The sequence below is a fragment of the Tripterygium wilfordii genome, chromosome 21 (assembly GCF_013401445.1).
Source record: "Tripterygium wilfordii isolate XIE 37 chromosome 21, ASM1340144v1, whole genome shotgun sequence".
Taxonomy (NCBI): Eukaryota; Viridiplantae; Streptophyta; class Magnoliopsida; order Celastrales; family Celastraceae; genus Tripterygium; species Tripterygium wilfordii.
In genome coordinates, this window is record NC_052252.1 from 3,657,934 (window position 1) to 3,671,079 (window position 13,146).

Sequence of the window (13,146 nt, forward strand, 5' to 3'; positions counted from 1 at the left end):
TTCCTTATGTAAGCATTGAATTGTTTTCCCAGCATCATGTGACCATGGTTATTTATCTTGTATCTGATCAGCAAAGAAATTGGCAAAATTTCCTTGGTTCTGCATCTTAATCCTATGAAACAATTAATAGAAATATTAGTACTTGACTGCTCCTGTGTCGTGACTTGTATTAATAAAAGCCTTCTTTTTCTTTTTTTCAAGTTACTAGAAAACAAAACTCCAACTCATTGAACACAAAAAAAATTAATAGAAGAACAAACAAACGCCAACTCCAACCCATTGTGAACAAAAAATTATAATATGATTCTTACAACTTGATTGAGTACAAAAAAAATTAATAGAAGAAGAGTTGGTTAACATGTGCATGTCAATAGAATAGTTTACGTAGTCTGCAATTAGATAACAAAACTCCAGCTCGGCCAATAATCTTGGTTCTATCATCTGCACAATTAGTTTAAAATCTTGATACAAACAGCAGCTTTACCTCCATCTCCACTTCATCATGGATAACCAAATTCTTTTTTCAATTATCTAGCTCGTCCTTTCCTGTTTTCTTCTTGATGCTGCTGACAGGGGTGTCCCTGAGGCCTGGCGACATGGGTCGCCGCCCAAGGCCCACGAATCCTCAGGATCCCATATTTTTTAAAAATTAGTGGTGTTATAATAGCCCCAAACTCATTTAATTACTGAACTGATGCCGAAGAAGTTCGATCCCGAGAGATTCGTCAATAGTTCCATTGATTACAAGGGAAATAACTATGAATTTATCCCATTTGGTGCTGGAAGGAAGATATGCCTTGGCATGTCATATCTAACTCTTTGGTTGCTATTAACATTCTGTTATCTAACTATCATTGTCCTTGAAAAATTATTTATATTAAAAGATAGATTGAAGAAAGTTGTGGATCTATGGATATCTAGTTTAAGCACATCTTCAAGGAAATCAATGGTTGTGCAGATTTTCTTGCCACAAAGGCTTCCCAAAGTAAGCAATCTAGCTACTTCTGCAGGTACAACGACCTTCCAGCTCAAGTTAAAGGTATGATACACATTGACTCGATGGGCGTTCCTGCCATGAGACAAATTAACTGCTAATGTTCTATTTTTGGGCTATTGTCTACCCTTTTGGTTTGCTGTTATTATGGTGTGTTCTTTTCCGTCTTGGTGTTTGTTCTCTTGTTCTTTTTATCTATGGGTTAGGTTTAGTCCCCCATTGTGAACCACCGGAAAATGACTCTTCTTCTCCTCCTTATGATATAAAATTTCTAGTTTCTTAAAAAAAAACGTGTATGAGATAGTGAAGAATGAGAGGTATATGTACTTGTATTTAGGTATTTGGGGTTTTCTAGGAAATTTTATTTTAACCCTCTAGTTCCTTAGCTTATTAGTTTCCTCCACTTGACTTAATTGTTTTTCCAATTATGTCCTCCTTCAAAAAGTTGCCGTTTTACATTCTACCCCTTAACGAAAATTTTGTAGTAGAAATCTAAACCTTCCCTCGGTATGTCAAAGAGCATCAGATATTTATTCCGTTTGTTCAACTCCAACTACTAGGTAGTCTCCTCTAGGCCATGCTGTAAAAGTAACCCGAATTAGGGATGACAACGGGCCGGGTTGGGTAGGGTTTTTGAAGCCCCAACCCGGCCATGGTTACTTAAAATCCTGCCCCAACCCGCCCCGTAGACCCGGGGCGGGTAGGGATATTTTGTCCCAACACTGTACCAGGCGGGTCACGTGTAGACCCGTCCCGACCCGTAGACCCGGTGAACTAGCAAGAAAATCAGTCAAATTAAATTATTATACCTTTGATAATTTAAAAGAAATACAAAAGTCCAATAAGTTATCATTTTTGGTTTAAAACAAACCCATTGAACTAGTAAGAAAACAAACACAACAATAAAAACAAACAACACTTTCAATTTGCCATCTTCTCCTCCTCCATATCAGAGTCATCATCAATAGTTGGAAGAATCTTTTATTTTTATTTTTTAAGTTATAACATATTAACTTTATAACTTATTTTTTTAGAAGAAAAACTTTAGAACTTATTAGTTATTACGTATTTGGGAATTACAATATTACTTATAACTAATATATATATAATATACATCTAATTATTTTTTAAAATATATATATATATATATATATATATATATTTTAAAAAATAATTGGAGGAAGTCAAAAACCTCAAGTCAAATTCTATTGTTGCTCTTGCTCCTCCCTCCCCATGGAAGCTACCACTGATGGGAAACATTCATCAAATGATTTGCTCTTTGCCCCATCACCACCTAAGAGATTTAGCCAACAAATATGGACCTCTTATGCATCTTCAGCTTAGTGAATTGTCCACCATTGTCGTTTCTTCTCCGGAAGTTTCCAAAGAAGTAATGAAAACCCATGACATTACTTTTTCGTCTCGACCTCATATCCCTGCAGGAGAGATCTTGTTATATAACTAAAGATATTGCACTTGCACCATATGGAGATTACAGGAGACAGATGCGTAAAATCTGCACAACGGAGCTATTGAGCCAAAAAAGGGTTCAAGCCATGCAAACCATCATAGAGGAAGAGGTATCGGAGTTCATTAAATCCGTTTCTTCAAAGGCCAGGTCGAAAATCAACCTCAGCAAGATGTTAATTTGTTTAACATATGGAATCACTTCAAAGGATGCAATTGGTAAGAGTGGCGAGACGCATAAAGCATTTGTACCACTTGTAAGAGAAGTATCAGAAGTTTTTGGTGGTTTTAGTTTGGCTGATATGTTCCCTTCTATAAAATTGTTTCATATGATCAGCGGGATGACGACTCAGGTTGAGAAGCTGCATGGTGAAGTTGACAAGATACTTGAAAACATCATCAATGAACATAAAGTAACGAAGGCAACCAATGATTCTAGTGAGGAAGTTGCCGATGATTTTGTAGATGTTCTCTTGAATCTTCAGGAATGTGGAGACTTTCAGTTCCCCTTGACATCATACAACATAAAAGCAGTTGTACTGGTAAGAATATCTTATACAAATAATGTTGATTTGAAAATCTTAAATAGATTGCACTAATACTTTCACCAATTAAATACAATCTATCTTCTAGGACATTTTCCTTGCTGGGACTGAAACATCGTCCACAACTTTACAATGGGCTATGTCAGAACTGATAAAGATCCCAAAAATTATGGCAAAGGCTCAGGCATAGGTGAGGCAAGTCTTTAATAGAAAAGGATACGTAGATGAAGCCGGACTCGAAAAACTAGAATTCTTGAAATTAGTTATCAAAGAAACTCTAAGGTTACACCCCCCTCTTCCATTGTTACTCCCAAGACTTTGCACAGAGAGAAGCAAGATTCTTGGATATGACATACCCGTCAAAGCGCAAGTCATGGTCAATGCATAGGCTATTGGAAGGGATCCGAATTATTGGATTGATGCAGAGAAGTTCTATCCTGAGAGATTTATCAATAGTTCCATTGATTACAAGGGAAATAACTTTGAATTTATCCCATTTGGTACTGGAAGGAGGATGTGCCCAGGCGTGTCATTTGGAATAGCAAGCGTTGAGTTTACACTTGCGAAATTACTTTACCATTTCGACTGGAAGCTCCCTAACAACATCAAACAAGAAGAATTGGACATGGAGGAGAATTTTGGTTCTTCAGTTGGAAGAAAAAATGATCTGTATGTAATCCCCATTCCTTACCATGCTACAAGTGCTCAGTAAAAACATAAAGCTACAATTTCCATATGTAAGCATTGAATTGTTTGCTTTAGTTCCAGTATTGTTTTTCCACTACCAGGGTGAGTTATCTTGTACTATTGTTCTAATTTGTGGACTTGTATCTGCTAAGCAAAAAATAAATGGGCATCAGTCTTCCTTACTAATTATGTTACAAGTATGTCTTGTTTCTTTAGTTACTGTAGTTTCTTTTACTTATGCTAGAAAAATTCCTTCTAAGTCAGACAAATCAAGCATCCACTAAAATCAAGCATGTAGCCTGGTCAATTAACAATAGCTGCAAACCAAGCATGGACAGTTTAGCATTGTGTCGCAGCTAGGTTTACAATGCGAATTGACAAATTTTTCTTATTAATTAAGTTAGATTTAGAGATTAGAAGAATTTGTGCACGAAACGATTCCTGTTTTTTTTTTTCTTGTTGATAGGCAATATGAAAAAATGAAATGGATCCTTCTTATGGGAAGAGTTCAAGAATCGCCACCAACTGTTTGGGTACAATTGACCACCACAAAAATGAATAGTTTACGGATATAGGGAAATGGTAAGTGAGTTGATTGAGCGAATGGAATGTGTTAGCACTGTGGACACCGCGCTAGAAAGCAACGGTTATCAATTGAAAGGACCCAAACCAAGTTTGGGCCCTTGAACCCTCAATTAATATTAGCCCATTGATCAAAAGGCCCCACCTTTAAAAATATTAGGTCTTCATCATAAATCAAGGAGTAAAAAATAGAAGAGAGGAACAAGAAAAGGGCGGAAGAGACTGTAGGGTGTTACGGTAACGGTAACCGTTACCAAACACGGATTATCGTTATCGATCATATCGGTATCACGTAATTCATATCCATTATCGTTACCGATAATATTGGTAAATCGTCGGTCGGTATACTGTTTAATCGGTATTGGTAGCCGGTAATTGGTAAATTTACCAATCAAAAAATGAAGCACATTCGTTGGCTATAACCTGAAACTTGAAAACCCTCAAATTTCCACCTTTTAACAGAAGAACACAACAGCAGTAATCCAGAATAAATGTATCTCAAGACTCAAGTATTGCTTTCCCTGCTTGACTAAGTCTAACAAGTAAGACAAAGGAACTAGATGGACAAAACAAATTTTCTATGTCAATAAATTAAATCAAGCTAAAATCTTTTATTGGGTGTGTCGTGTGTGTATTTCATCTGGGTCATGACTCTGATAAGCAATACCACTATACCAGATAGAGACGAGAAGGGTGATGGACGACGAAGGTTGAAAATGAAGGGTGAAAGATGAATCGAGCTGCCTTACTCGCTCGGGCTTATTGCGTACACATCGTCGCATGAGTAGGGACAAAAGAGAAAACGGCCTTGATCGGAGTAGAGACGAGAGAGAGTGAGAAACAGAGAGAATATTTTTTTGATAAATAACCTAGCACAAATGGTCCTGATCTAATTGACAAATAGATCTAATGGTTAACATTAAACAAAATTTAAAATAATAAATAATAAATATTGCATATATATGTCGGTAACGGTAAATACCGATGGGTTGAAAGCTCATACCCGTTCCCGGTACCAATTATGTCGATAAATTTACCATACCGTATAATTGGTAACGGTATACCAACCTATGAGAAAAATCGGTAACCAATGTATTGGTATGGGTATGGTAAATCGGTATTTACCATTACCATAACAGGCCTAGAAGAGAGAGTATAACGAGCTTGTTAAGCTTCACGGACCACACCTCATGTTCTTCACAACCCCGGCAATGCCTCTCGATGTCCCGAGAAACCCAGATCAACTGCTCATTGGTTTTTCTCAAACGAAAGTGCGGCTAGCTACTAGGTTTTAGTTGGCATAGAGAGTGTATGAGATAGTGAGGAATGAGAGGTATAAGTACTTGTATTTAGGTATTTGGGGTTTTTCTAGGAAATTTTATTTTAACCCTCTAGTTCCTTAGCTTATTAGTTTCCTCCACTTGACTTGATTCTTTTTCCAGTTATGTCCTCCTTCAAAAAGTTTGCGTTTTACATTCTACCCCTTAACGAAAATTTTGTAATACAAATTTAAACCTTCCCCCGATATGTCAAAGAGCGTCAGATATTTCTTCCATTTGCTCAACTCCAACTGCTAGGTAGCCTCCTCTGGGCTATGCTGTAAAAGTAACCCGAACGGTCATTGATCTAGACGGTTTGATGCACAGTATGGTTTTAAAAACTATGGTTCAAAGAAATTAAGGGATACTTGGGATGAATTTTCTTATGTAAGCATTGAATTATTAGTTTGAGCTCCAACGTTGTTTTTCCAGCACCCAGTGTAACCATGAATGTTTTAACTTGCTCCATTGTTTGTTTATATTAAAATCTCTTAACAGATTCTCTATTTCACATACTCAAACACTACTTTTTGATAATTTACAGCATCTTTATATAAGAATTGCATCAATCAATATCTCTATCTTAGATCTCTACACATTAAAATATTACTTGTTTACATTAAAAATTCTTACAATGGCGTGCCTACTACACTTTTTAGAGAGAGGAGAGGAGAGAAAACAGAAGAGAGATGATAGAGTAAATTATAATATTATATTACGTGTCTCCATAAGTACAGAACCAAACATGCAAGTATCCATTATTTTAGTTTATATTCACATTTTTATTATCTATTTTAGCTACTTGCAACGTACAGTTTATAGATACTCAACAAACTTCCTTCAAACAGCCCCTGCAGGAAGCTTTTTAAGCATAAATTAAAGATAGTATTACAATTTATTCGAAGAAAAACTTCACTAATCCTGTAAGTTGGTGATCTGCAATTCCTTCTCCTCTTCGAATTAACAACACTGTCCAACAGAAAGTGAAGGACGATGTTTCGACATGTTCTTTCAATCGCACTGATGTCCATCTGTAGAAAGTATTGGCTACAGCGGATCCTGCAGGTTAATAAAAGGGTGCTAAAAATTGAACAAGGAGTAATAGTTGACATGTTGATGGCTGCTCCTTGTACACGTTGCCAAGTTTGAATCCTCCCTCCTGATAAAATTATTGGCATGACCCCACCCGTCCTAAGAACAGGAAAAAACGTACAACAATTGGAGTCCAATAATGCATAACAACTACCAATGTCCAATCCATGTCAGTGGAAGGCGACTCCAATTAATGCATACAGCTGTCTTGCAACTAGAAAGCAAAACTCCATCTCCCCAAATAATCTTGGTCCATTCATCTCCATGCATATGCACTTCATCATGGATAATCAAATTCCTTTTCCTATTATCTTCACCTTTCTTGTTTTCTTTTTTATGCTGCTGAGAATATGGAGCAAATCACAAAACGAGAGGTCGAATTCTGCTGTTGCTCCTCCCTCCCCATGGAAGCTACCACTCTTAGGAAACATACATCAAATGATTGGCTCTCTGCCCCATCGCCGCCTAAGAGATTTAGCTAACAAATATGGACCTCTTATGCTTCTTCAGCTTGGTGAATTGTCAACCATTGTCGTTTCTTCTCCGGAAGTTTCCAAAGAAGTAATGAAAATTCATGATATTGCTTTTTCCGATCGACCTTATGCCCTTGCCGCAGAGATCATGTTCTATAACTTTAAAGATATTGCATTTGCACCATATGGAGATTACTGGAGACAGATGCGTAAAATCTGCACAATAGAGCTTTTGAGCGGAAAAAAGGTTCAAGCGATGCAATCCATCAGAGAGGAAGAGGTATCGAAGTTCATTAAATCCATTTCTTCGAAGGCCAGGTCAAAAATCAACCTCAGCGAGATGTTAGTTTGCTTAACATATGCAATCACTTCAAAGGCGGCAATTGGTAAGAGTGGCGATACGCATGGAGCATTTGTACCACTTGTAAGAGAAATGGTAGAGGTTTTTGGAGGTTTCAGTTTGGTTGATATGTTCCCTTCTATAAAATTATTTCATATGATCAGTGGTATGAGGACTCGGCTTGACAAGCTGCATCGTGAAGTTGATAAGATACTTGAAAACATCATCAATGAACATAAAGTTAAGAAGGCAACAATTGATTCTAGTGAGGAATTTGTTGACGATGTGGTAGATGTTCTCTTGAATCTTCAAAAATGTGGGGATTTTCAGTTCCCTTTGGCAGCAGAAAACATTAAAGCAGTTGTACTGGTAAACACATCTCTTTTTAGTATGCCCCTTTGTGCAATTACTATTAGAATCAATTTACCTTTCATTTCCCTTATGAATATACAGGGAAAAAAAGCACAATAATTTAACCGGTTTAACACAATCTATGTTTCAGGACATTTTGGGTGCTCGAAGTGAAACATCATCTACAACTTTAGAATGGGCTATGTCAGAATTGATAAAGATTCCAAGAATTATGGAAAAGGCTCAAGCAGAGGTGAGACAGGTCTTTGATAGAAAATGATATGTAGATGAAGCTGGGCTCGAAGATCTAGAATTCTTGAAATTAGTTATCAAGGAAACTCTGAGGTTACACCCTCCTTTTCCATTGTCACTCCCAAGACTTTGCAGAGAGAGATGTAAGATTCTTGGATATGAGATACCCATCAAAGCCCAAGTCATCGTTAACACGTGGGCTATTGGAAGGGATTCGAATTATTGGATTGATGCCGAGAAGTTCTATCCCGAGAGATTCGTCAATAGTTCTATTGATTATAAGGGAAATAACTTTGAATTTATCCCATTTGGTGCTGGAAGGAGGATGTGCCCTGGGATGTCATTTGCAATAGCAAGCATTGAGCTTACACTTGCAAAGTTACTTTACCATTTCGACTGGAAGCTTCCTAACAACATCAAACCAGAAGAACTGGACATGATGGAGAGTTCTGGTATTTCAGCTGTAAGAAAAAATAATCTGTATGTAATCCCCATTCCTTACCATGCCACAATTGCTCAGTAAAAACATAAAGCTACAATTTCCTTATGTAAGCATTGAATTGTTTTCCCAGCACCATGTGACCATGGTTATTTATCTTGCATCTGATCGGCAAAGAAATTGGCAAAATTTCCTTGGTTCTGCATCGTCCTATGAAACAATAGAAATATTAGTACTTGACTGCACCTGTGTCGTGACTTGTATTAATAAAAGCATTCTTTTTCTTTTTTTCAAGTTACTAAAAAACAAAACTCCAACTCATTGAACACAAAAAAAAAAAAAATTAATAGAAGAACAAATAAACTCCAACTCCAACCCATTGTGAACAAAAAATTATAATATGATTCTTACAACTTGATTGAGTACAAAAAAAATTAATAGAAGAAGAGTTGGTTAACATGTGCATGTCAATAGAATAGTTTACGTAGTCTGCAATTAGAAAACAAAGCTCCAGCTCAGCCAATAATCTTGGTTCTATTATCTCCACAATTAGTTTAAAATCTTGATACAAACAGCAGCTTTACCTCCATCTCCACTTCAGCATGGATAACCAAATTCTTTTTCCAATTATCTAGCTTGTCCTTTTCTGTTTTCTTCTTGATGCTGCTGACAGGGGTGTCCCTGAGGCCTGGCGACATGGGTCGCCGCCCAAGACCCACGAATCCTCAGTGTCCCATATTTTTTAAAAATTAGTGGTGTTATAATAGCCCCAAACTCATTTAATTACTGAATTGATGTCGAAGAAGTTCATTCCCGAGAGATTCGTCAATAGTTATCCATTGATTACAAGGGAAATAACAATAAATTTATCCCATTTGGTGATGGAAGGAAGATCTGCCCTGGCATGTCATATGGAATAGCAAGTGTTGAGCTTACACTTGCAAAGTTACTTTACCATTTCGACTGGAAACTCCCTAACATCATCAAACAAGAAGAACCCCCGTCAACCATTACCAGTCCCAATTATAGGAATGCTAAAATTAGGTACTTGAAAAAATTGGGTAAGAATGAATTGACCATTGACCATAGAACTTGGGTAACCATTAATTTTAACCAACATATATCTACATCACAAACTCTCTAAACAACCAAAACTTCCAAAAACAGCATACATCACCCTATAAAAACCAATCTCTATTTCTTATGTTCTTCGTTCCATAGCACCTTTTGTGTGTCCTTGTTCCTGTTAGTGATACATACACACATATATATATATATACCTGTATTAATACACAAACAAGGACACATTAATTAGAATAAATGGCATCAAGCAGCAAATTTGGGGCCGCGCTTCTGATCGCGATGATCGTGGTGTTCGCGACGTCCATGGAGGTTGGAGAGGCTTGGGGTGAAGTGCTACCAGCATGCTATAAGAGATGCTATGACCAGTGCATGGGTATGGGCGCAACCTCCACCGCTGAGGGTTGCAAGGTTCAATGTGAACCACTTTGTACTAATAATGTCAATACCTAGTTCTTAGATATATATATATACATATACATGGATATAATGCTTCATTCTATCTGTTTACCAAATTGAATGAAACTTTATTGAGTGTTCTAATATTTACGGTGTCACATATATGATATACGGAAATAAACAATATTGCCAAACCAACCCTAATGCTCTTCAACTTCTGATGCGCAGTGAAAATTATAAGTGAATTAATTAAATTAAAGAAAAATAGGAAGAAAACAAAATTCTACAAATATTTTGGTGCTCAATAGGATAGTCGGGGAAAAGTATCGAGAGAAAATATAAACAATATAATTTGTTTGGTATGGTTGTTTTCTATATATTTTCTGTTTTTATTTGTCCAAAATTGGAAACAACTCTAAAGAAAAGTAAAGAAAACTCTCATGATATGAATTCAACAATGATACTACAAATTTGCTTTATTGACAGAATCAATTAATTAATATTGCTTTATTCTTTCAATCATATAGCCCCAGATTTAATGGGATATTGTTCATCATTGGTATATCTTGAAATAATAAATTAATTAATTACCAGTTGGCATACATCTGTACAACTTTGTGAGAGACGTTTGCAATTAAGAGGAGAAAACAAAAAAAAAATTGTACTAAATCAATCTTAAATTATGCCTTTTAATCAGGACTAATACTTGACTTGTTTTCTAAAATATATATCAATGCTTTAGCTGAATTGAGATTCAACTCACGTGTAACAAATTTCTTTAGAATTGCTCTTATGGATCGAAACCTTGTACTTGTTTGGTGCATGAATTCAACAAGAAATGTATGTGCCCGACAGGAGCGGACCCAAGCATAGCTGAGTAGAAGTAGTTGACTCCACCCAAAAGAAAATTATATTAATATTATAATAAATTGTACCAATGTTTTATAAAAAAAAACTCACATTTTGTTCCATTGAATTTTAAAATTCTACAATCATCCCTAATAATAAGTATAAATTTAACCCTACACACGCTAGACCTTGGATCATCTCGATGCCCACACTTTATCATGTAAGACAAAATCCAATGTGATCGTGGTCCTCATGGATAGATTCCTTATAAAAAAATTGAGATTTATGGCCCAGGCCCAAGTCATGTCTGGGCCTCAATTTCGGCCTGAGCCCAACTCATACAGACCATATCCAGCTAGCATGGGCTCTGTCTCATATTGAACCAGAAATAATTGAGAGACTCTCTCTCATCATAATTAATAATTATGCAAAATCATTTTCGTCCCTAACACCAATGAAAAATAATTATGCCTCAAACTGTCAAACATTTCTTTTGTAGGAAATAATTATGCATCTATATCAATTGATCTGATATCACCCTCTATGATTGTGCCACGTGTGCAAATCACACAAAGGAATGACACAGAGGATCAAATTACCAGTTGACAGTCCATTAGCGCTCTAAATTTCAACATTCCATCCTCGACTTGATTGCATATCATTTAGTCACATGCTCTTTCCTTTATCATTTGCACAATGTACATACATATACATGTGTGTGTGTGTCTATATATATATATATATATATATATATATATATATATATATATATATATATATATATATATATATATTGTTTTTCTTTTTTTGTGGTTATTTTCAACTCTAATCAACATCTAATGGAGTACTACTTTCACAAATCTCTGTGTCTTTTCTTTGCATTTCTTGCTTGCTTTGTTCTCTCTTCCTCTCAAGCCTACAAGTTCTTTGTTGGTGGCAGTGATGGCTGGGTTAAGAACCCAAATGATCCTTACAATCACTGGGCTAGAAGGAATCGATTCCGAGTCAATGACACTCTCTGTAAGTCACCCCACGCTTGAACTCTTTTTGTGTATCGAGTTTGTTTGGAAACAACACGCTTTAAAATCTAAACCCTAAAACCGTGAAATGAAATATAACTCTATGGTGCATTTTATTTTTTATTTTTTATTTTCTATCAGATTTTGCGTACAAGAAGGGAGAAGATTCGGTGTTGGTGGTGAACAAACATGATTACTACAACTGCAACACTAAAAGGCCAATCATGAAAATGGAGGGTGGAGATTCAGAGTTCAAGTTTGATCGATCTGGTCCATTCTTTTTCATTAGCGGTAAAAAACACCATTGCGAGAAGGGACAAAAAATTATTGTTATTGTATTAGCAATGAGGACTAAGCCACTTCCAATACCACCACCACCCAAAACCCTACCACCGGTTGCTCAGCCTCCAAAAACCACCGTGGAACCTCCTTCTTCCACCGCTATGCCACCATCTCCTACACCACATTCTCAAAGGGCTCCTGTGCCTTCCCCCAATAGCTCCGGATTCTCACCAGCACCAACACCCAAAACCCCGTCTCCGCTTGCTCAGCCGCCATCAACCACCGTGCCAACACCGTCTCCGGTTGCCAAACCGCCATCCCACTCATCACCATCTCCTGTGCCTTCCACCAATACCCCTTCCTTTTCACCAGCTCTAGCACCAGCACCCAAAATCCCATCTCCTGTTGGTCTTCCGCCATCAACCACCGTTCCGATACCGTCTCCAATGGCTAAACCACCATCCTCCGGATCACCATCTCCGGTTCCTTCTCCTAAAAGCCCTGCATTTCCACCAATCACATCCCCACCTGCAGGATCGCCACCCACATCAACCCCTGCTCTGTCCCCTGTTCCAGCCGGGTCTCTCACATTGGAGCCATCGCCTTCAATAATTTCACCATCATTGGCTCCGGTGAGCAATCCTTCAGCAGAATCACCTGACTCTGAGACTCCAACAAACCGTACTGATCCATCACCAGCCCCAGCCCCGTCGAGTTCATTTGTTGTAACTCCTTCCAGTCTAATGGTGTTTGCTGTTACAGCTTTGATTAGTAGCGTCTTTGTTGGCCTTGCTTAGACTTCTAGAATAATTTGGTGGGGGGGTGTTTTAACGTTCTTATTTCTGGTTTTAATTAAATTTATTATTAGGGTTATTTTGGTTTGAAATTTTTTTAATGTTTCCTCCACCTCTGGCTAATTATTGTTTTTGATTTTGTCAACTTTTATGGCTTTATAATTATGATGAAATTTTGAATT

General features: G+C 37.1%; 2 protein-coding genes and 2 pseudogenes across 2 annotated transcripts; all 4 read left to right on the forward strand.

Annotated features, from left to right (window-relative positions):
• The first annotated feature begins 694 nt into the window (after positions 1-694).
• Positions 695-3,158, forward strand: LOC119987728 (cytochrome P450 71D11-like). Its single transcript, XM_038832648.1, has 3 exons — positions 695-1,039; positions 2,437-3,003; positions 3,051-3,158. The coding sequence occupies exons 1-3, from the start codon at positions 695-697 to the stop codon at positions 3,156-3,158; spliced, it is 1,020 nt and encodes a 339-aa protein (XP_038688576.1).
• Positions 3,159-3,175: 17 nt separating this feature from the next.
• LOC119988202 lies at positions 3,176-3,786 on the forward strand (annotated as a pseudogene).
• Positions 3,787-6,847: 3,061 nt separating this feature from the next.
• On the forward strand, positions 6,848-8,781 carry LOC119988705 (annotated as a pseudogene).
• Positions 8,782-11,704: 2,923 nt separating this feature from the next.
• Positions 11,705-13,056, forward strand: LOC119989734 (early nodulin-like protein 2). Its single transcript, XM_038835412.1, has 2 exons — positions 11,705-11,889; positions 12,030-13,056. The coding sequence occupies exons 1-2, from the start codon at positions 11,709-11,711 to the stop codon at positions 12,965-12,967; spliced, it is 1,119 nt and encodes a 372-aa protein (XP_038691340.1). The 5' UTR covers positions 11,705-11,708; the 3' UTR covers positions 12,968-13,056.
• Positions 13,057-13,146: the final 90 nt, after the last annotated feature.

What these genes read in the sequence shown, in the direction of transcription:
- LOC119989734 (XM_038835412.1), top strand. Translation starts at nt 11,709, where the DNA reads ATGGAGTACTACTTTCACAAATCTCTGTGTCTTTTCTTTGCATTTCTT. An exon ending in CCGAGTCAATGACACTCTCT is followed by an intron (nt 11,890 to 12,029) that starts GTAAGTCACCCC and finishes ATTTTCTATCAG; the next exon opens with ATTTTGCGTACAAGAAGGGA.
- LOC119987728 (XM_038832648.1), top strand. Translation starts at nt 695, where the DNA reads ATGCCGAAGAAGTTCGATCCCGAGAGATTCGTCAATAGTTCCATTGAT. An exon ending in CCTTCCAGCTCAAGTTAAAG is followed by an intron (nt 1,040 to 2,436) that starts GTATGATACACA and finishes ATATCCCTGCAG; the next exon opens with GAGAGATCTTGTTATATAAC. An exon ending in ACATAAAAGCAGTTGTACTG is followed by an intron (nt 3,004 to 3,050) that starts GTAAGAATATCT and finishes AATCTTAAATAG; the next exon opens with ATTGCACTAATACTTTCACC.